General features: G+C 47.0%; 1 protein-coding gene across 1 annotated transcript; it reads left to right on the top strand.

Annotated features, from left to right (window-relative positions):
* Positions 1 to 1,492: 1,492 nt before the first annotated feature.
* Positions 1,493 to 13,232, top strand: MFAP3L (microfibril associated protein 3 like). The gene is made up of 2 exons (XM_070756605.1): positions 1,493 to 1,769; positions 12,367 to 13,232. Exons 1-2 carry the CDS (start codon positions 1,493 to 1,495, stop codon positions 13,230 to 13,232), a joined length of 1,143 nt encoding a protein of 380 aa, XP_070612706.1.
* The last annotated feature ends 8,953 nt before the right edge of the window (positions 13,233 to 22,185 follow it).

Genomic DNA, 22,185 nt, shown 5'->3' with positions numbered 1-22,185 from the left:
GTATGGCAAAGGGGCAGGGAGGAATGGTAGGCTCAAGCCTCCTTCAGCAGCGGCAGCCCGGCTTTGTGTTTTTGGCTGGGGGGGCAGGAAGGCCAGCCTGGCTCCCTCCCCTCAGCCCAGAATGAAAGGCAGGATGAAGGGGCGGGGAAGACTGGGAAGTTCAAGCTTCCTTCAGCAGCGGCGGCAGCGGCCCGGGTTTGTGTTTTTGACTGGGGAGGCAGGAGGGCTGGCCTGATCGCCTCCCCCCAGCATTTCACCCAGGATGACAGGTATGACAAAGGGGCAGGGAGAAATGGGAGCCTCAATCCTCCTTCAGTGGTGGTGACCCAGCTTTGTGTTTTTGGCTGGGGGGGCAGGAGGGCTGTCCTGACTCCCTCCCCTCAGCCCAGGATGAAAGGCAGGGCAAAGGGGCAGGGAAGACCGGGATGCTCAAGCCTCCTTTGGTGGCGGCGACTTGGCTTTGTGTTTTCGGCTGGGGGGGCAGGAGGGCCAGCCTGACTCCCTCCCCCCAGCATTTCGCCCAGGATGAAAGGCAGGACAAAGGGGCGGGGAGGAACTAGAGGCTCAAGCCTCCTTCGGCAGTGGTGGCGGTGGCCCAGCTTTGTGTTTTCGGCTGGGAGGGGCAGGAGGGCCAGCCTAAATCCCCCCCAGGGCTTCACCTGGCAGGGGCAGGAAATGAGTGGGAAATCCCATCGGGGTTAGTCACAGGGCAGGGGAATCCCTGCATCAGTAAGTGAGCGCACGTGCAGTAAGAGAGCCCACGGACCCAGGCTCATGTTTGTAAGACAGAAATGGTTCTTAAGACGAGGCAAATAAATCTTAAACCCTGGGTTCATATCTCAAAAAGTCCGTATGACAAGGGGTTCGTAAGACGAGGTATCACTGTATATTGAAATGGGGTTTGATGATAATCCTCAAAGCAGGATTCTAGGAACAAAAGTGTTCCAGAAAGTAGAAACATCTGTACAACTGGAAAATTGATTTAGACTATTTCCCATCCTTTTGTTCCCGGTATTTTATTTAAACTGGACTTTCAAAGTTTGAACCTGGGAACTTCTGCACAGCAGTAGTATGGTCTGCCTAGCATGCCAAGGACATAATTAAGAATAGCATTATATTATATTACAGAGAAATAATAATAATAATAATAATAATAATAATAATAAATAATAAATAATAATAATAATCTGTCATTGAAATTGTATCAAACAATACCCCCAAAACCGCAGAAAAAAATACCAGGAGTTGTGATAGTAACAACATTGAAGTTAAACTTTTGAAACAATGAGTTATGAGATAGATTGTCTAAATCAAAATTACTTTAACTACTTCTACTACATCTATTATTATTATTTATTGCTATAACTTGTTTTATTTTGCAGGTCTAGATTTTGTTTGCTTTTGAAATTTGATGGGCTACACCAGCCTGGTATATTTCCCAGTTCCAGGTCCACTAACTGTAATTGGCAAACATATTTGAAGACAGGTGAACATGTTCAAGAGCCACCTTTTTTGGTACTACCGGACCATCTTTCACATTTTCAATTTATTAGCAGTATGGACAACTGCTGAAGATATCATTAACCGCACTTTAAATCACACAGACCTGCTGATGGGATCTGTACTGATGGTAATCTCCAAAATTGACCATATTATAGTCAAGGAAGGTTATAGTGCCTTGATTGACTGCAACATTCAAGGTCATCCGGAACCAGTGTACAAGTGGTACAAGTCAAACGGCCATTTGGTGAAAGAAGATGGTGACATAGGTACAATTTTCAGATGTTTTTTCTATGCAACATATACAAACATATTGCCTTCAGGTTATATTGTCTTTAAAGCACCAAGTGTTGTAAATTTTTTTTCTCTCTATTTTCTCAAGATAAATGAGTAAATGGATTAAATAGTATTTATTCAAGGTAAACAAATGCAAAGTATTAAATATACTTAATAGATTGAGGCAACTATCAACTCTACCCAACAGCAAAATTATTTTCCTAAATTTAATCTGGATATTTTAGAGAATGCTGAACCAGGTTCACTTTAGAGTCGATTGAGAGTTTGCTTTTCTGATATAGTTCTCTTAGCCCAGATCTTTACTGTGATCTCTTTGGTCTTGGAAATTTTCAAGACATATACCAGCTAAATAGTATATGATATACAAAGTTTGATCCAGAAAGTTAAATACAGTGGTACCTCAAGATACGAACCCCTCGTCTTACGAACAACTCGAGATACGAACCCAGGGTTCAGAAAAAAATTGCCTCTTCTTACGAACCTTTTTCAAGTTACGAACGCCAAACCCGAACTTCCGGGTTCGGCATTCGGGAGGCTGCTGGGAAGCCCCCCGGCTGTTTTAAAAGGTGACAGCCGGGCGGCGGGGCTTCCCAGCAGCCTCCGAACGCCAAACCCGGAAGTTCGGGGTTGGCGTTCATAACTCGAAAAAAGTTCATAAGAAGAGGCAAATTTTTTCTGAACCGTTCGGAGGCTGCTGGGAAGCCGCGCGGCTGTTTTAAAAGGTGACAGCCGGGCTGGGGGGCTTCCCAGCAGCCTCCGAACCCCGAACTTTTGCCAAACTTCCGGGTTTGGGGTTCGGGAGGTTGCTGGGAAGCCCCCCCAGCCCGGCTGTCACCTTTTAAAACAGCCGCGCGGCTTTCCAGCAGCCTCCGAACGCCGAACGCGGAAGTTCGGGTTTGGCGTTCGGCTTCGGGAAGCTGCTGGGAAGCCGCGCGGCTGTTTTAAAAGGTCACAGCCGGGCTGGGTGGCTTCCCAGCAACCTCCCGAACCCCGAACTTTTGTCGAACTTCCGGGTTCCGGGTTCGGGAAGTTGCTGGAAAGCCCACCAGCCCGGCTGTCACCTTTTAAAACAGCCGGGCGGCTTCCCAGCAGCTTCCCGAAGCCGAATGCCAAACCCGAACTTCCGCATTGGGCGTCTGCTGGAAAGCCACACGGCTGTTTTAAAAGGTGACAGCCGGGCTGGGGGGCTTCCCAGCAGCTTCCGAACCCCGAACTTTTGCCGAACTTCCGGGTTCGGGGTTCGGGAGGTTGCTGGGAAGCCCCCCAGCCCGGCTGTCACCTTTTAAAACAGCCGCGCGGCTTTTCAGCAGCCGCCGAACGCGGAAGTTCGGGTTTGGCGTTTGGCTTCGGGAAGCTGCTGGGAAGCCACCCGGCTGTTTTAAAAGGTGACAGCCGGGCTGGGTGGCTTCCCAGCAACCTCCCGAACCCCGAACTTTTGTCGAACTTCCGGGTTCGGGAAGTTGCTGGAAAGCCCACCAGTCCGGCTGTCACCTTTTAAAACAGCCGGGCGGCTTCCCAGCAGCTTCCCGAAGCCGAACGCCAAACCCGAACTTCCGCGTTCGGCGTCTGCTGGAAAGCCACACAGCTGTTTTAAAAGGTGACAGCCGGGCTGGGGGGCTTCCCAGCAACCTCCCGAACCCCAAACCCGGACGTTTGGCAAAAGTTCAGGGTTCAGGAGGTTGCTGGGAAGCCCCCCAGCCCGGCTGTCACCTTTTAAAACAGCCGGGCGGCTTCCCAGCGGCTTCCCAGCAGCTTCCCGAAACTGAACGCCAAACCCGAACTTCCGGGTTCGGCATTCGGAGGCTGCTGGGAAGCCGCCCGGATGTTTTAAAAGGTCACAGCCGGGCTGGGGGGCTTCCCAGCAACCTCCCGAACCCCGAACCCGGAAGTTTGGCAAAAGTTCGGGGTTCGTGAAGTTGCTGGGAAGCCCCCCAGCCCGGCTGTGACCTTTTAAAACAGCCGGGCGGCTTCCCAGCAGCTTCCCGAAGCCGAACGCCAAACCCGAACTTCCGCGTTCGGCGTTCGGAGGCTGCTGGGAAGCCGCCCGGCTGTTTTAAAAGGTCACAGCCGGGCTGGGGGGGCTTCCCAGCAACCTCCCGAACCCCGAACCCGGATGTTCGGCAAAAGTTCGGGGTTCGGGAGGTTGCTGGGAAGCCCCCCAGCCTGGCTGTGACCTTTTAAAACAGCCGGGCGGCTTCCCAGCAGCCTCCGAACGCGGAACGCCAAACCCGAACTTCCGCGTTCGGCGTTCGGAGGCTGCTGAGAAGCCCCGCCGCCCGGCTGTCACCTTTTAAAACAGCCTGGGGGCTTCTCGGCGGCCTCCCGAATGCCGAACCTGGAAGTTCGGGTTTGGCGTTCGGCATTCGGGTGATCGCTGAGAAGCCCCCAGGCTGTTTTAAAAGGTGACAGCCGGGCGGCAGCGTTTTTTTTCTGGGGTTTTTTTTGGTTGCACGGATTAATTGACTTTACATTGTTTCCTATGGGAAACAATGTTTCGTCTTACGAACCTTTCATCTTACGAACCTCCCCCGGGAACCAATTAGGTTCGTAAGACGAGGTATGACTGTATTTGACATATGCAGCCCAAACTGGGAAAGATTCTAAGGTAAAATTATGAAAAACTGCTATCACAGCTGTGACCAATACAAAACTAAATGGACCAATAGTGAGATAATCGTCTGGGTACTCCAAGCATTAGAAATAAAATTCTGAGGTTTACTTGTGTCAGAGAGCTATGACAATCAAAATAGACAATAGTTGCTTGGGCCACCAAGTAATCTGACCTGTTATAGTAGAAGATAATGTCTTGTTTAAACATTTAGAAACATAGAAACATAGAAGACTGACGGCAGAAAAAGACCTCATGGTCCATCTAGTCTGCCCTTATACTATTTGCTGTATTTTATCTTAGGATGGATATATGTTTATCCCAGGCATGTTTAAATTCAGTTACTGTGGATTTACCAACCACGTCTGCTGGAAGTTTGTTCCAAGGATCTACTACTCTTTCAGTGAAATAATATTTCCTCACGTTGCTTTTGATCTTTCCCCCAACTAACTTCAGATTGTGTCCCCTTGTTCTTGTGTTCACTTTCCTATTAAGAACACTTCCCTCCTGAACCTTATTTAACCCTTTAACATATTTAAATGTTTCGATCATGTCCCCCCTTTTCCTTCTGTCCTCCAGACTATACAGATTGAGTTCATTAAGTCTTTCCTGATACATTTTATGCTTAAGACCTTCCACCATTCTTGTAGCCCGTCTTTGGATCCGTTCAATTTTGTCAATATATTTTTGTAGGTGAGGTCTCCAGAACTGAACACAGTATTCCAAATGTGGTCTCACCAGCGCTCTATATAAGGGGATCACAATCTCCCTCTTCCTGCTTGTTATACCTCTAGCTATGCAGCCAAGCATCCTACTTGCTTTTCCTACTGCCCGACCACACTGCTCACCCATTTTGAGACTGTCAGAAATCACTACCCCTAAATCCTTCTCTTCTGAAGTTTTTGCTAACAGAGAACTGCCAACGCAATACTCAGATTGAGGATTCCTTTTCCCCAAGTGCATTATTTTACATTTGGAAACATTAAACTGCAGTTCTCCGTACTGAAGGAGCGGGTCCAGCAGTCACATGGGTTGCTCATGTCCAATCCGGTGGAACTGAGCCTAGTATTAAAAAAGCTTGCCGGATCCGCCCCTTCCCCAGAATTCGCTCAGTTCGCATATCCTGCGGTTGTATTGTGATAGCTCGTTCAACATTCTAACACCTTCCCTTCGATCCTTTTCTTCAAAAGTAGTAAGATTTGTTTTATCATTATTATTTACTTGCACTAATAGCGCCAGCCGTTTGCGGCTCGGCTTTTTTACTTTGGAGAAGTTGCGGTTTCGTTTTCCCCCGGCGGTTTTGCCGGTTACGATTCCTGCGGCCGCTTGTGGATTCTTCTAATCCTTTGGCCTGGAGGTCCTGGTGCAAGTATTAATCTATCGAATTATTGATTATTTATTGTATACAATATATTTAAGGGCTTAAGAAATACCTCCTGCGGAGTGAGACGCCTTCTAGTCTCCTGGACTTAGTCGATCGCTTTCCCCTTTAAGAAATTTACGGAGCGATTTTTTCGGCGCGAAGGCCTTCGCGCCCTTTTTAAATCTAGGCCTCTCGTGTTGGCCTCCTGCCAGCCGCGTAGGCCTCAGTCCACCGCGTGGATCCCGGAGCGGGCCTTGGGGGTCCCAGGCTAAATTCTCCACCGGCTAAGCCTCCAACCAGAGTGCCTTGGTTTACTTAATTATAAAGTTTAGGGAGGCTGGCCCCGCTGGATTTGGGGGCACGAACTCTGGGTTTGCCCAGATTGTCCTCAAGTTTCAGCAGCTTCGAGGCCTCGAAGCAGGATCCATTCCTCTTGGGAAGTCCTTGAAATTCTTCTCCTTATTATTCAGTTATTGGCTCAGCCTTGTCTTCTGTTAATTGTCAGACTATGGCTACTTTTCCCAAGAGAGGCACAACTAAAGGTCCCAGAGAGGCCAGGCCTACAGGCGATGAGATTACTAGTATCCCCCAGGCCTCTTCCTCCTCTTCTCCAGGGGCCCGCCCCTCGACCAAGGTCACCAGGGCCGAGAAGAGAAGGGACCTAGCCCTACAAAAAATCCATGACAAATCAGCAAAACGTTTGAAAGTGCAGGCCCAAGTAATCAGTAGTCAAGACCCACCAGAGGCTTCTAGTCTTCCTCCTTCTGGGGTCCCTGTGTTATCTCTGGATGAGCCAAACCTAGACAGACCCCAACCTAACCTATGGGGCATAGGTCCAGAGGAACCAGATATTATTGAAGATTCCCCCCAGCCAGGATCCTCCCAGGCCTTTAGGGATTCTTCTGCCATTTCTGCTGATATTTCCAGCTTACCTCCTGAGTTTCAGTCTATTTTTGCTGTGTTGTCCAAAGCCATTGATGCCAAACTCTCCACCATCAATGAGCTTCCCTTACCTCTTCCTCCTTCTCGCTCCTCCCGCCCCTTGGGTTCTCCCCCAGCGGTCAGAGCTCCTATGCAGGATGATTCAGATTCCTCCCAGGATGAATATGAGGATATAGAGGATGATGAGGATCCTTTTCAAGGCTTATCAGATGATGAGGAATCCCAAATAAAGGTTCCTCCTCCAATTACTATTTTTCCTTCTCAATTATTCAAATCTCTCCTCCTCAAAGCTAGAATTTCTACGGGATTAGCGGCCCAGGAGAAACAAGCCTCCACTTCCACTGATCCCCCGGAGGAGAATTTACCTTACTTCACAGAGGAACAGGAGGATAACGAGGTAATTCCTATGCCTAAGTTGTTTAAAGATGCTTTACTCAAACAGTGGGAATTTCCAGCCTCTGGCCTTAATCCCTCCACCAAGGACAGAAAGTTGTACAAACTTTCCTCTTCCTATGAAGAGCTTCTATCCTTTCCCAAACCGGATGAACCTGTCAAGATTCTTCACTCGGCAGCGGCTGTGCCAGGCGAGGCGGAGGAAGTCCTCCGCCCAGAGGACAAGCGCATTGAGCAAATGCTCAAAAGAGGATTCACCGCTGATTCCTGGGCCACTAAAAGCTCTGCAGCGGCTTCCTTTTTCTCCAGAGCCATGCTGCTGTGGCTTCGCCAACTTCAACAGCATATTCCTCCCGATGACTTGAGAGGTCAACAAGACTTCAACAAGGTCTTCGCAGCTGCCCAGTACGTGGCTGATGCCACCTTGCAATCTACTAGATTTTCTGCTAAGTCTATTGCAGCTTCTACTACGGCAAGAAGACTCCTATGGATTCGCCCTTGGCAAGCGGGAGTTCGCCAAAAGTGGCAGTTATCCCAGGGTCCCTTAAAGCGCGACCTTCTCTTCGGTGATCTTCTGGATCCACTCCTAACGGAAACCACGGACAAGAAGAAAGTTTTGGGTCCAACCACAAAAAAGGCTACCAAAACGCAGTCCTTTCGTCGCCCAGGGCGCCAGCAAGATCAAGCGGCTTCCTACCAGAGATCTCCAGGTCAGTATTCCCCCCGCTTTCGTTCCCAAGGTAGGAACTCCAGGGGTAGAGGGTTTCGCTTCCAAAGGGGAGCTTCCTCTAACAGGGCTTCAAAAAAACCTAGATGGTAATCTTACCTCTATTCCCATAGGGGGTCGCCTAGCTCATTTCGCCTCTAATTGGCGTCTCACCTCCAAGGACCCTTGGGTCATTGACACTGTTCAAACAGGCCTTCTTTTAGAATTTATTTCTCCTCCCCCTAAACGTTTTATTTCCTGCCCTTCTCCCAGGTCATCCTCAGATTGTAACCGTATGGAGGAGGCCATTTCTCATCTATTGTCCATCAGAGCCATTCAACCGGTCCCTTCCGGTCAGAAGGGCCTAGGTTTTTACTCCATCCTATTTATGGTTCCAAAGTCCTCCGGAGGTTGGAGAGCTATTTTGGATTTAAAGAAACTAAATCTATTCATCAAATATAGGAAGTTTAAGATGCACTCCTTGTCTTCTATTTTGGCCGCCATTCACTCGGGAGATTTCATGGTCTCCTTAGACCTCACTGAGGCCTACCTTCACATTCCTATAGCCAAATGCCACAGAAAATTTTTACGTTTTTCCTTTCAAGGCAGGCATTTCCAGTATAGGGCGATGCCATTTGGCCTTTCCTCGGCCCCTCGGGTCTTTACAAAGCTCTTGGGGTCCCTGGCGGCCTATATCCGGGCGTTTCCCATCCACATTTTATGTTATCTTGATGATATTTTGATTCATGGGAACTCCCTAGAGAAAGTGAAAACAGACCTTTCTGTCACCATGTCAGTCCTTCAGGACCATGGATTTTCCATCAACTTTGATAAAAGCCACCTCCAACCTTCCACATCCATTTCTCACCTGGGATCCATTATTGATTCAGAATCCTCCCAGGTTTTTCTCTCTCCCGAGAGAAAACTCAGTATAGTGGAGTTAATTTCTAACATTTTATCTAATTCTTCAGTTTCCATAGTTACTCTATCTTCCCTTTTGGGGAAGATGGTGTCATGCATAGGCATCATTCCCTGGGCTCGCCTTCATGCTAGGGAACTCCAGTGGCTCCTGTTACCTTTTCAGAGATCAGGGCACAGCAACTCAAATCGACGCATTGTCATCCCACTGAGTGTTCGCAGATCCTTCAAGTGGTGGAAGTCTCCGGCCATGGACAGAGGATCCCCGTTCAGGTGCCCGGATCAATTTGTCATCACCACAGATGCCAGTCTATCGGGATGGGGCGCCCACGCCCAGGGGATGATAGCCCAGGGCACGTGGTCCCCGGAGGAGGCTTCCAGGCCAATCAATTGGCTAGAGTTAAGAGCCGTTTCCCTGGCTCTGAAGCATTTCTTTCCTCGCATTCCCAACCGGCACGTTCTCATTCTCACCGACAACATTGCCACGAAAAGCCATATTTGCAGACAGGGGGGCACGAGATCCAAGGCTCTCATGAGGGAGGCCCTCAAGTTGGGCCTTTGGGCGGAAAAACATCTCCAGTCGCTCCTAGCCGATCACATCTCGGGGAGTCTCAACGTCCAGGCGGATTGGCTATCCCGGGCAACGATAGACCCAGGAGAGTGGAACCTCCATCAAGACCTGTTCCATCAAATCACCCTCAGATTCGGCCTACCAATCCTGGATCTCTTCGCGACCAATGCGAACGCCCAACTCCCTCGCTTCTATTCCAGATTTCCATCCCCGGGAGCGGAAGCAATCAATGCCCTCCGGAGTCCATGGCCTCCAGGCCTACTCTACGCATTTCCTCCAATTCCAATCCTCCCGGACGTGATTCACAAGGTCCTCACCGAGAGGGCCCGAGTAATCCTAATCGCCCCTCACTGGCCCCGCCGGCCCTGGTTCGCGGATCTCCAACAGCTGTCCGTCCAGGACCCTTGGCGACTCCCCGTTTCGGGGGATATGCTGCGGCAGGGGGCCTCTTTCCATCCAGACCCGGAGTGGTTCCACCTCACCGCCTGGCTGTTATCAGGAGAGATTTAGAACTGCGTGGTCATGACCCCGATTCAGTGGAGGTCATTTTAAAGGCCAGAAGGGGTTCGACCAATCGAATCTACGACCACACGTGGTCCAAGTTTCACCAGTGGTGTCTACAGGAAGGTCTCTCCCCTCTGTGCATCCCCATACACAGAATAATTTCCTTCCTTATGCAAGGCTTCCATAAAGGACTTTCCACCAGCACCCTCCGGCGTCATCTGGCAGCCATTTCATCTGTCCTAGGGGGTCCCCGCAGACAGCCTCTCCGATCCTTCCCTGAAGTTCAGGAATTCCTCAAGGGCATAGCCAACCTCAGACCTTCCAAGGTCCACAGGTACCCATCCTGGGATTTGCCACGGGTTCTCCATTCCCTCACGCAGGCACCATACGAACCCCTAAAATCGGCGTCCCTCAGGTACCTATCCTTTAAGGTAGCATTCCTGGTGGCTATTACCTCTGCCCGACGCATTTCGGAGCTGGCTGCCCTCTCAATCAGGCAGGACCTTTGTCAATTCCATCAGGACAAGGTAGTCTTGCGACTGGACCCCACCTTCTTACCCAAGGTCAGTTCCATGTTCCACAGATCTCAGGATATTGTCCTACCTTCCTTCTGCCTCCAACGAGACCATCCCTTGGCAATTAGATGGCACACCCTGGATCTCACCAGAGCGCTGAGAATCTATATCCAACGCACAGGACCCTTTCGGAGGTCAGAAGCACTTTTTGTAGCCTATCATCCCAGAGTCATGGGGGCCAAAGTGTCTTCAACAGTAATAGGCCGTTGGATCAGAGGGACTATATCTAAGGCCTATGAGTCGGCCTCCCTCTCAGTTCCAAGGAACATCACAGCGCATTCCACCAGGAGCGCAGCCACCTCGGCCGCTTGGGCGACTCAAGCCCCGTTGGAGGAGGTCTGCAAAGCAGCCACTTGGGCCTCGCCAAATTCCTTCATCAGGCACTACAAGATTGATTCTTACGCTTCAGCGGACGCTGCCTTCGGCAGAAGGGTACTCCAATCCGTTATCTCACACGATAGCAAGCTAATCCCACCCTAGGGACCATCTATTGGGTATGTCCCATGTGACTGCTGGACCCGCTCCTTCAGTACGGAGAATAGGCGTTGATTGCTTACCTGAACGCCTCTTCTCGTACGGTGAGCGGGTACAGCAGTCACTTCCCGCCCTTGTATGTGTCTTCTTTACCTTTTCTATATCTTTCTTCCTCTAACAATGAGAGTTGAACACTACAGAGCTTCACAACTGAGCCTAGTCTATGGATTCGCGAATTCTGGGGAAGGGGCGGATCCGGCAAGCTTTTTTAATACTAGGCTCAGTTCCACCGGATTGGACATGAGCAACCCATGTGACTGCTGTACCCGCTCACCGTACGAGAAGAGGCGTTCAGGTAAGCAATCAACGCCTATTTCCATTGCTTTGACCATTTATCTAGTAAAGCTAAATCATTTACCATATTACAGACCCCTCCAGGAATAACCACCCTATTGCACACTTTAGAGTCATCGGCAAATAGGCAAACCTTCCCTTCCAAACCTTCCCCTATGTCACTCACAAACATATTAAAAAGAATAGGACCCAGAACAGACCCTTGTGGCACACCACTTGTAACCTGTCTCTGCTCAGAATACTCGCCATTAACAATAACTCTCTGATGTCTATGCTTCAGCCAGCTTGAAATCCACTGAACGATCCAGGGATTAAGTCCAATCTTCACTAATTTATCTATCAGCTCTTTATGTGGAACTGTATCAAAGGCTTTGCTGACGTCCAGATAGGCAATATCCACGGCACCACCTTGATCCAACACCTTTGTGACATAGTCAAAGAAATCAATGAGATTAGTCTGACATGATTTGCCTTCAGTAAAGCCATGCTGATTTGGGTTCAATAAGTTATTGTTTTTTAGGTGCTGATTTATCCTCTTTTTGAGTAGAGTCTCCATCATTTTAACTAGAACTGATGTCAAACTAACTGGCCTGTAGTTACCAGCGTCTTCTCTACTGCCCTTCTTGTGGATAGGCACAACACTTACATTTAACAGCTCATTCCTCATAACTCTTCCATCTTATTATGCCTGTATTGTACCAAAATAAATTTAAGCATTTTTTGAAGTATATGCAATAAAATAACTAATTTATTTGGACAAGTAGAGAAATACACCAGTCCTTTTTTACCTGCCCTTAATTTATAGCAACAGGTTACTTTTTTGCTTATGTACAAATCTTTACATTTTTCTTGCCTACACAAAAGTAACCATAAGATTTCCTTGGGATTAGAATATTTTAAAATCATTGGAAATGTATGCAAGATAATTCAAATCTAGCAATATCGTGGGACATTCTATGGCAATTTTGGACAAGCAGTTTGGGGTATTTACTAGACCTAATTAATGGCCAAAACATTTTTAGCAGCACTTATTCCAGAATATTATAGACGTATTATAAGATGTTTTTGAATCAGTTACTTGAATGTATTGTGATATTTCTGAAATGATGATGAGGAAAAAAACTAGATACATTTTACTAATTAATTCTGGCTTCTTTCCAGCAGGAAAATGGATTCTCAATAGCAGGCAACTAAATATTACCAGTGTGTCATTTGAAGACCGAGGAAAATACACATGTGTTGCTTCTAACATCTATGGCAAAGTGAATAATACCATCACCTTAAGGGTTGTATTTACTGCTGGAGACATGGGGATCTACTACATGATTGTTTGTCTTGTAGCATTTACCATTGTTTTGATCTTAAATATTACTAGACTATGCATGATGAGTAGCCACTTGAAAAAGACTGAGAAAGCAATCAATGAGTTTTTTTGGACAGAAGGAGCTGAAAAGCTGCAAAAAGCTTTTGAGATTGCAAAGCACATCCCAATAATCACTTCAGCAAAAACTATTGAGCTTGCCAAAGTAACCCAGTTTAAGACAATGGAGTTTGCCCGCTACATTGAGGAACTAGCTAGAAGTGTTCCCCTACCACCTCTTATAATTAATTGTAGGACTATCATGGAAGAAATCATGGAAGTAGTCCGATTAGAGGAACAAGGCCATAAATTTGTAAGTCAATCAGCTGAGGGGCAGGGGATCATGGACCCTGATGAAATGTACGTGATTTCTAGTCCCCTAAAGTGTAATGACTCTCTTGCTGCTGATTCAGATGCCTCTTCTTTGCATGAACCACCACTCAAGATTGCTATAAAAGTCTCAGTTCACCAGTTAAATAAAAAGGATTGTATTGATCACCTCACACAGGATAGTATAGCTTTAGAAATGAAAGAAGAGAAAGAAATTGCTCAGGAACAGACGCAACCTAGTGACCTGATCTTAAACCCTTCAACTGAATTCAGTTCAACTGACACAATTGTGGGAAGCAGCAAGGACATATTTACTGTTTATGAAACCCATTTATGATCATTTATCAGCAAACATATACTGATAAAAATAGTGATAAAATGAGCTGGCAGCATTGATAAGCCTTACCTGAACACCATAATTGCAAAAACAATTATATGGATATCTTGATACATTATATACTGTACAGTATATTTAGCTAAAATGCTGGATATAATTTCTATGACACTAATCTTTAATTGCTCTTTTTGATCCAGGAAATTTTAATTAATGTTATTTTAGCTCACAAAATACTTCAAATAATGGATTGGGATTCTGCTGCTTGCAACTACATCTAGAAATTGTGTTTACTACTTAGAGATAATATCTTAAAATTCTCACTCAGAATATTCTATTTCAGAGCAGAACTATTGAAGTCTGGAGAGCTCTTGGTAGGGTCTATATTAGCAAGTGCTATAATACCTAATAATGTTATATTACATAAACAAAACAAATTCCTGTATTATTCATTTTGTTCTATCAATTACTCCTTTGTATACTTCTATAAATTCAAATATTATACATGAAGAACTTTTTTGTAGCCAAACTAAAATCTGTAGGAACCATTGTTCTACATTTATTTCATCTGATAGTTTATATTTAAAACAGTATATCTTTGGGTTTTTAAATTTAATAGAAGAAAGTAATGATTTTCTTCACAAACTGGATAATTGGCCACTTTCTTTCACAACACAATAACTGGTGTCTAGGCAGAAAGTCTCAATATATTTACATATTATCCCAATTACAAGCACAAAATGGGATTCATCAGAACTCTACATCACCGAGCTGAATGCCAGCCTACCAGCAAAGATAAGAAAGAAAAATAAATAAAACACATCAAAGAAGCCCTCAGAATGTGTGGCTATCCCAAGTGGGCCTTCATCAAATCTCAAAAAAAGACAATGAAGAGAACATTGACATCATTTCATACATTGCAGAAATATCGGAACAAAACAAACATGGCACACTCAAAAATATACTAAGGCAGAAGCTTGTGAACCTCCAAGGATAAAACACCCAAACACAAACTGAGCAATGTGATATATGCAGTACAATGTAGTGAGCCATGTGCAGAGCTGTACATTAGGAAAACAAAACCACCACTTCATAAATGCATGGCACAACATAGGGAGAACAAACCCATCAGGACAGTCCATCAGCAGTCCATCTGTATTTAAAATAAGAAGGAACTTCCTGACGGTGAGGGCAATCAACCAATAGAATGGCCTGCCAGTGGAGGTTGTGAATGCCCCAATTTTTGACATATTCAAGAGGAGATTGGACTGCCATTTGATTCGGGTGGTGTAGCATTCCTGCTTGAGCAGGGGGTTGGACTAGATAACCTGAAAGGTCATTTATATATAAATATGAATGAATGAATGAATGAATGGCAAAAGCCACTCTTTTGGAGACAACAATGTCCACATTTTGGACAGAGGGGATCTCTGGTTTGAAAGGGATCAAAGAGGCCATCTATATCAAAATTGAACAACCGTCTCAACAGAGAGGGAGGGATGTGACATCATCTATCTCCAGTCTATAACACAGTCCTTTCAACATTTCCCACAAGGCTCTACACCCATTTGCACCACCCAGTTGACTATGATGACACAAATAAACCTCCAGGTGTCCTTAAAGATTCTCTAAAAGACTGCAAATGACCAGCTGTCTCCAAGAGGTATAAATCCTTCCATTACCTACCATCAGTAAAGGGCAGCCATTTATGGCCCTACTGGAACACTGCGGTGAAGGAGGAGCACGCATGTGCGCGCGCGCACCCCCTTTGCCTTCCTGCGCATGCGCAGGACGAATTGGCTGCTGCTCAGAGAGTGAGGGGAGCAGACAGAGCGCCCCTTCACCGAGCAAGATCCTCCCTCCTCCTCGCCCCCTTCTGCACAGGTAAGATGTCACCATGTGGAACAGAATGAGGGAGGGGGGCAGGCGGAGATGGTCTTACTTGTGCAGGGAGACTGGAGGATGTCGCTTGGTGGAAGAGCAATCTGTTCCCCTCACCCTCCACTGCTTCAGCTGCTGCACACTGCTGGCTCATATTTAATTACATTACACTTTATCTATATTCCTCTTTTCATGTGGCATACCAAATAAGGGGAACATTGACCACATTTGCATTTGACCACCCTAATCTCTGCAGAAATCTCATTTTAATATAATAAAATGTAATTTTGTATTGCTGCTATTATTATGAAGATAGAATCTACAATGTATAGCTATAGCAGTGGTTCTTAATCTTTCTAATGCTGCAACTCCTTAATACAGTTCCTCATGTTGTGGTGATCCGAACCATAAGTCTAGCACCAATTGTCCCAATGGAGCTTTAAGCTGATTGGCAGGAAGGTCAGAAGAACACCCCCACTGTAAACGCCTGATTGATTGGATTGTAAAAATATGTTCTAAGCCTAAGGGATCAGAATAGAAACTTTTGTTCCTGACACCATGGGAAATTGCTCTTTTCCCATGGTCTTAGGCGACCACTGTGAAATGGTCGTTCGACCCCCAAAGGGGTCCCCAACCCCAGGTTGAGAGCCAGTGAGCTAGAGGAATAATTTGCTTCTGTGTGTTTTCAAGAACAAGAAACTGAAGATCTGCATAAAAAGCTTCCCTGAAGGATGGTTGCCAGTAGAAATATTTGCATCAGATGAAATAACTTCACTGCATGAATACAGTGGAACCCCGACATAAGAGCTGCTCTACTTAAGAGCAACTCGAGATAAGAGCTGGGAGGGGAGAGATATTTTTGTTCTACTTACAAGCCCAAATTCGACATACAAGCGCCAAGGAGCTGTCTCCTGAAGCCAAATGCTAACTTCCGCGTTCGGCTTCAGGAAACAGCTGCGAAGCGGCGCGCGTGTTTTAAAAGGTTGCAGCCGGCCTGGGGGGCTCGGGGGGGTGCTTGCAGCTTTCTTTCTTGCTCTTTTTCTTTCTCTCTTTTACCTTCCCTTCCTCTATTTCTTCTTTTCTTTCTCCTTCCCACCTTCTTCCCTCCCTCCCTTCACTCATTCCTCTCTTACTCTCCCCTTTCATGTTTCCTTGCTTCCTTCCTCTGTTCCTGTCCCTTCCCCCTTTCTTTCTTTCTTTCTTGCTTGCTTGCTTGCTTTCTTTCTTGCTCTTTTTCTTTCTCTCTTTTACCTTCCCTTCCTCTATTTCTTCTTTTCTTTCTCCTTCCCACCTTCTTCCCTCCCTCCCTCCCTTCACTCATTCCTCTCTTACTCTCCCCTTTCATAAGTTTCCTTGCTTCCTTCCTCTGTTCCTGTCCCTTCCCTCTTTCCTTCCTTCCTTCCCACCCTCCGTCCATTCATTCACCCATTCCTCTCTTGATCGCTTAAAGCCGGTCCCTGGTGCAAAAAGGGTTGGGGACCTCTGTCCTACAGGATTGGGTGGCAGAGAAGTTGAACATATGTAAATTTAAAAGTTTAAGAAAGTTTACAAGTTAAGTGAAAGAAACTTCATTATTCATTTATATGTACAGTGATCCCCCGTTTATTGCGTCCCCAACCATTGCGAACAGGGTACTTCGCTATTTTTCAACCCGGAAGTCAAAATACCATCTACGCATGCGTGCCCGTGGGCACGCATGCGTAGATGGCAACCGGGAGATCAGCTGCTGGGCGGCTTCCCTGAGTCTTCCCCCTCTTGCTGGCGTCAGCGAGGAGTTTCCCCACCGCCCACGCAAACTCCTCGCTGCCGCCCACCCTTCGCCCGCCCACGCCGTTCATTCTCGCCGCACGGGCCTGTCCACGCTGTCTCTCGGCGCTTTCGAGCTGAGTCCGGGAGCGAGTTCGCTCCCGGACTCAGCACGAAAGCGCCGAGAGACAGCGCCAAGGAACGGGCCTGTCCACGCTGTCTCTCGGCGCTTTCGAGCTGAGTCCGGGAGCGAGTTCGCTCCCGGACTCAGCACGAAAGCGCCGAGAGACAGCGCCAAGGAACGGGCCTGTCCACGCTGTCTCTCGGCGTTTTCCAGCTGAGTCCGGGAGCGAGTTCGCTCCCGGACTCAGCACGAAAGCGCCGAGAGACAGCGCCAAGGAACGGGCCTGTCCACGCTGTCTCTCGGCGCTTTCGAGCTGAGTCCGGGAGCGAGTTCGCTCCCGGACTCAGCACGAAAGCGCCGAGAGACAGCGCCAAGGAACGGGCCTGTCCACGCTGTCTCTCGGCGTTTTCCAGCTGAGTCCGGGAGCGAGTTCGCTCCCGGACTCAGCACGAAAGCGCCGAGAGACAGCGCCAAGGAACGGGCCTGTCCACGCTGTCTCTCGGCGCTTTCCAGCTGAGTCCGGGAGCGAGTTCGCTCCCGGACTCAGCACGAAAGCGCCGAGACAGCGCCAAGGAACGGGCCTGTCCACGCTGTCTCTCGGCGCTTTCCAGCTGAGTCGGGGAGCGAGTTCGCTCCCGGACTCAGCACGAAAGCGCCGAGAGACAGCGCCAAGGAACGGGCCTGTCCACGCTGTCTCTCGGCGCTTTCCAGCTGAGTCGGGGAGAGAGTTCGCTCCCGGACTCAGCACGAAAGCGCCGAGAGACAGCGCCAAGGAACGGGCCTGTCCACGCTGTCTCTCGGCGCTTTCCAGCTGAGTCGGGGAGCGAGTTCGCTCCCGGACTCAGCACGAAAGCGCCGAGAGACAGCGCCAAGGAACGGGCCTGTCCACGCTGTCTCTCGGCGCTTTCCAGCTGAGTCGGGGAGCGAGTTCGCTCCCGGACTCAGCACGAAAGCGCCGAGAGACAGCGCCAAGGAACGGGCCTGTCCACGCTGTCTCTCGGCGCTTTCCAGCTGAGTCGGGGAGCGAGTTCGCTCCCGGACTCAGCACGAAAGCGCCGAGAGACAGCGCCAAGGAACGGGCCTGTCCACGCTGTCTCTCGGCGCTTTCCAGCTGAGTCGGGGAGCGAGTTCGCTCCCGGACTCAGCACGAAAGCGCCGAGAGACAGCGCCCCCCGGACCCCCAACCCGGGTTTGGGGGGCTGCTAGGAAGCCCCCCATGCCGGCGGCAAACAGCCGCGCCGCCCCCAATCTTCGGCTCCTCGCTAGCGCTGTGGGAGTAAAAACACCATCTGCACATGCGCAGAAGGTGTTTTTACTTCCGCATCGCTACTTCGTGAAAACCCGCTCGTTGCGGGGGCTCCTGGAACGGAACCCTCGCAACGAGCGGGGGATCACTGTCCATGTACATTTCTTCATTAAAAACATGTCTTTCTGCATAATTTAGACTAACTTTGTGAGTTTTTTGAGGGCTGGAACCAATTAAAATTATTTACATTAATTCCTATGGGGAAAAGTCGTTCGAGATAAGAGCTGCTCGACTTAAGAGCCCAGGTCCGGAACGAATTAAACTCGTATCTCGAGGTACCACTGTAGATGTGAACAAATTACAGCTTCAGTTATTCAGCAAATAACTATAGGATGACAATGACTGGGGTTGTGCCTTACTCATTATAACATAGAATTTAGATTCAGAAGTTTGCTAGGACATGGGCAGGCAACTTAGTGCTGCAGTAATAAGCAATAATTGCTAGTGTACAGGGAGACATCTCATTAAAACTCTACCAGGTATTATTTCCCAGGCATCCTCACAAAGCAGATTTTCTAGCATCTTTATATAGCAATTCAATTATTAGTAGGCTTTACTATGAGCTTATGTAACCATGTTTGGGATTCTTAAATGTTCATGTTTTTGTTGTGGTTGGGATCATTCTTGCTTCCTTTAAAAAAAAAAAGCATGCCATGGCCAATGTTCCCTCTAATTTTTTTTCGGGGTGAGCGGAAAAGTATAGTGTCTGAGCGGCAGTCCCCTTGGGACTGGGCAGCATAGAAGTATAAATAAATAAATAAATAAATAAATAATCCCTTCTTTTTTATTAAAAGAAATTAATAATAAAACAAAACAGAACTCTATTACTATTAAAACTAAAACAACCAGCAAATCCAAAAACATAACTATTAATAAAAACAGGTGAGGGCTGGGGTTTTTTTTCTCTGTTATTATTTAAGTGCTTTTACCATATGCTTTAAATCAAGAGTCACTTCTCTCTCTGTTTCTCTCTCTTTCCTGTCATTCTCTGGCTCAATCATTTTCTCATTTCTCTTTTTTTCTCCCCTTTATTCTATCATTTCTCTCTCTCTTCCTTCCACTCCTCGCTCTCTCTTGCTTTCTTCCTCTCTCTCACTCTCACTCTCTTCCTTCCTCTCTCCTCTCTCTCACACTTTCTTTCTTGCTCTCTCTTACTCACTCTCTCTTCCTGCCTATCTTCTCTCTTTCTCTCCCTTCCTTTCTTTCCTTCTCTCTTCCACTTTTTTCTCTTTCTCTCTCTTTTCCTTCCTTCCCCTCTTCCCCTCCCTCTCTTTCTCCCTCTCTTCCTTTATATTTATCTCTTCCTTCCTTCCTTCCTTCCTTCCTCTCTTCTTCCCTTTCTCTCTCCCTCTCGTTCACTTTTCTCTCTCTTCCTTCCCTCCCTCCCTCCTTCTTTCCTCTCCACTTCTCTTTCCCTCCCTCTCTTTCCCTTCTTTCTCTCCACGTCTCCGGCGGGCAGCCGGCTTTGCTGACCGGCACCAGGCTCAAGCCAGCTGCCCAGGAAAGCCATGTGCCGGCCAGGACTTTCCCACCGCTCCCCCCCGAAAACACAACGGAGGTCCAGGATGACAGGCAGGGCGAAGCGGGGTGGAGCAACGGGAGGCTCAAGCAGGCAGCCTCCATGCTTTTCTTTCGGCGGAGGAGGAGGAGAGGGGGTGGATCGGGTGGGTGGGAGGCAGCGCCAAGAGGCTAGGGGCGCAAGGGGGCCGGAGGCACGGTGGGGAGGCAGGGGCGGCCGCGGCTGCCTTTCCTTCTACTGCTGGCACGCCCCCGCCCCCCCGCGGGCTGGCAGGGGGATGGGGAGTGCGCACCCGTGGAAAAGGGTGTGCGGGGGGTATTTTGGGGCACGCGCATGCGCATGCGCACAGCTTACAGGGAACGGTGGCCATGGCTGGATTAAACCAAAGGCTACTAAATTCTTGCAGGAGCCCATTCAATAACACTGGAAAGAACATTAACAGGATAGGTGTCCAGACTCCTTCTTTACTCTCTTACCTTTCCAACTGATATATAGAGTGCCTGGGTGCTTCAAAATCTAGACCACCATAAGATACACTTATTCTGAAATGGAGCAGGTGATAAGAATAACTGACTTTATCTGATCCCATAAGATTAGAATTTACTTCAGTTATATAAACAGTCATCATCAAAACTGAATCAATAGTTTATGTGTTATGTGAGGAAATATTTGCTCTGTTTTGAATTTCCTACACTAACTGAGTTCCAGTATTTTGATAGTGGGTCTTCTCCAAATCTCTGTTGTTTCTATTCATTTATTTTTCCCATTAACTAAAAACATATTCAGGGTGGAAAAGCTGAGACTTAATTTTTTTTGGGGGGGGGACTGTTCTTAAGAATTCTTACCTGAAAGACCCACATTTCTTGAAAATCATACAAAAAATAAGTAATTGCCAAGTATGAATGAATAAATCAAAAAAATAACTAGCTTTTGAATAATAAGGAATCAGAATAGCAGTATTCTTTATTGGACAAGTGTCTTTGGACACACCAGGAATTTGTCTCTGGTGCATAAGCTGCATACATACAAACAACAAAGTGGTAAATCATAATATAGCAATTGGTAAGGGTAGTATGAAAAATGAGAAGGATAATAGCAATATAGCCCTACTACATTGGTAAATATATTTAGGCATAAGGCAATGCTGTGGGAATTGGGTGTTTAGCAGAGTGATGGCATGGGGGGGCCTGTTTCTGTATGCAATGCCCTTTAGCAGTGTCCTAAGGGAAGAAGTTGAAACAACTTATGTAGAAGATGTGAGGGCTCTAGATATTTTCTCAACCCTCTTTCTGACATATCTATTCCTATTCTTCAGGAGTATAAAAGATTAAAAGAGATAGATTAAAGATATAGTTAAAAAGAACCTTTTCACTTATCACTCACAGAGAAAACCTTATTCCAATAAATAAATACAAAGAAGTAAATCTAAAATACACTGCATGAGTGTTCTTGACCCCTGAGTCTGATAGAGTAATGAGGGATTAGAGAATGAAGACCAACCAGAGACAGTAGCACCCACAGTTATGGTATTGAGTGAGTCAGAGAAGGAAGATGAAATAGAGGAGGGGCCCATCTCAGTTGCAAGACTGAGGAGAACTATGTCCAGACAGGAGTATCTGAGAAGGAAGGGATCTTTGCGTTAGTAGTTCTATGGAACATTTGGCCACGCCTTGTCACTATATAAGTGACAACCTCGGGAGCAGTGGGCATGGTGATCAACGTTCCTATTATCATGGCCATGTGTGAGCCAGAGTTAAAAGTGCCTTCTTGCTTCCAGATTACTCTAACCCATGCAATCTGCATTGTCTTGAAGAGCTACAGTGAAATGTAAGTCCGGTTGAATGACAGAATCACTTCAAAGAAGTGATGAGTTTTTGAGTTTTGGTCTTCTGGCCTGGACCTGTCCTTATCTCAGATACATTAAACTGTGAATCCTGCCAGAATGGACTAATTTAGAACTATTAACCATTATTTACTTGAATGTTTTGTAAACAATATACTTTTTATATATTATTCTTTGAGTGTGTGTGGCTTTTAATTCTGATCAGTGACCTGGCTTGACAAAACAAGGTGGAGGGTGTCACCTTTGATTTATTTCATTGATGCTCTTGTGGATACATTATTTTAGCTTTTTTTTCTATGGTATTGTTTCTTCAACAACTTCAAGTCTGTTCTTGCACTGAATTTAATGGAATTTACTTTTTGTAGAACAGTTTACTTTTGTATTATCTCTTCAAATTCTGAACTCATGTCAGTGGACAAAAGTTAGTTGTGAATAGGAAACCCTCTTTCAGCCAGAAGGGGGAAAGGATAGATTTTTCTGCATATTAAAAAATCCCCTTTTCAACCCAGCAACCGAAAAGGGAAGTCCACTATATAG

This window comes from Erythrolamprus reginae, chromosome 7 (assembly GCF_031021105.1).
Source record: "Erythrolamprus reginae isolate rEryReg1 chromosome 7, rEryReg1.hap1, whole genome shotgun sequence".
In the NCBI taxonomy this organism is placed as follows: Eukaryota; Metazoa; Chordata; class Lepidosauria; order Squamata; family Dipsadidae; genus Erythrolamprus; species Erythrolamprus reginae.
The sequence above is the reverse complement of the archived record's forward strand: the minus strand, read 5'-3'. Positions and strand labels throughout refer to the sequence as shown.

Coding starts and splice junctions, on each gene's coding strand:
- MFAP3L (XM_070756605.1), top strand. CDS start 1,493: ATGTTCAAGAGCCACCTTTTTTGGTACTACCGGACCATCTTTCACATT. Junction 1,770..12,366: donor GAAAGAAGATGGTGACATAG/GTACAATTTTCA, acceptor GCTTCTTTCCAG/CAGGAAAATGGATTCTCAAT.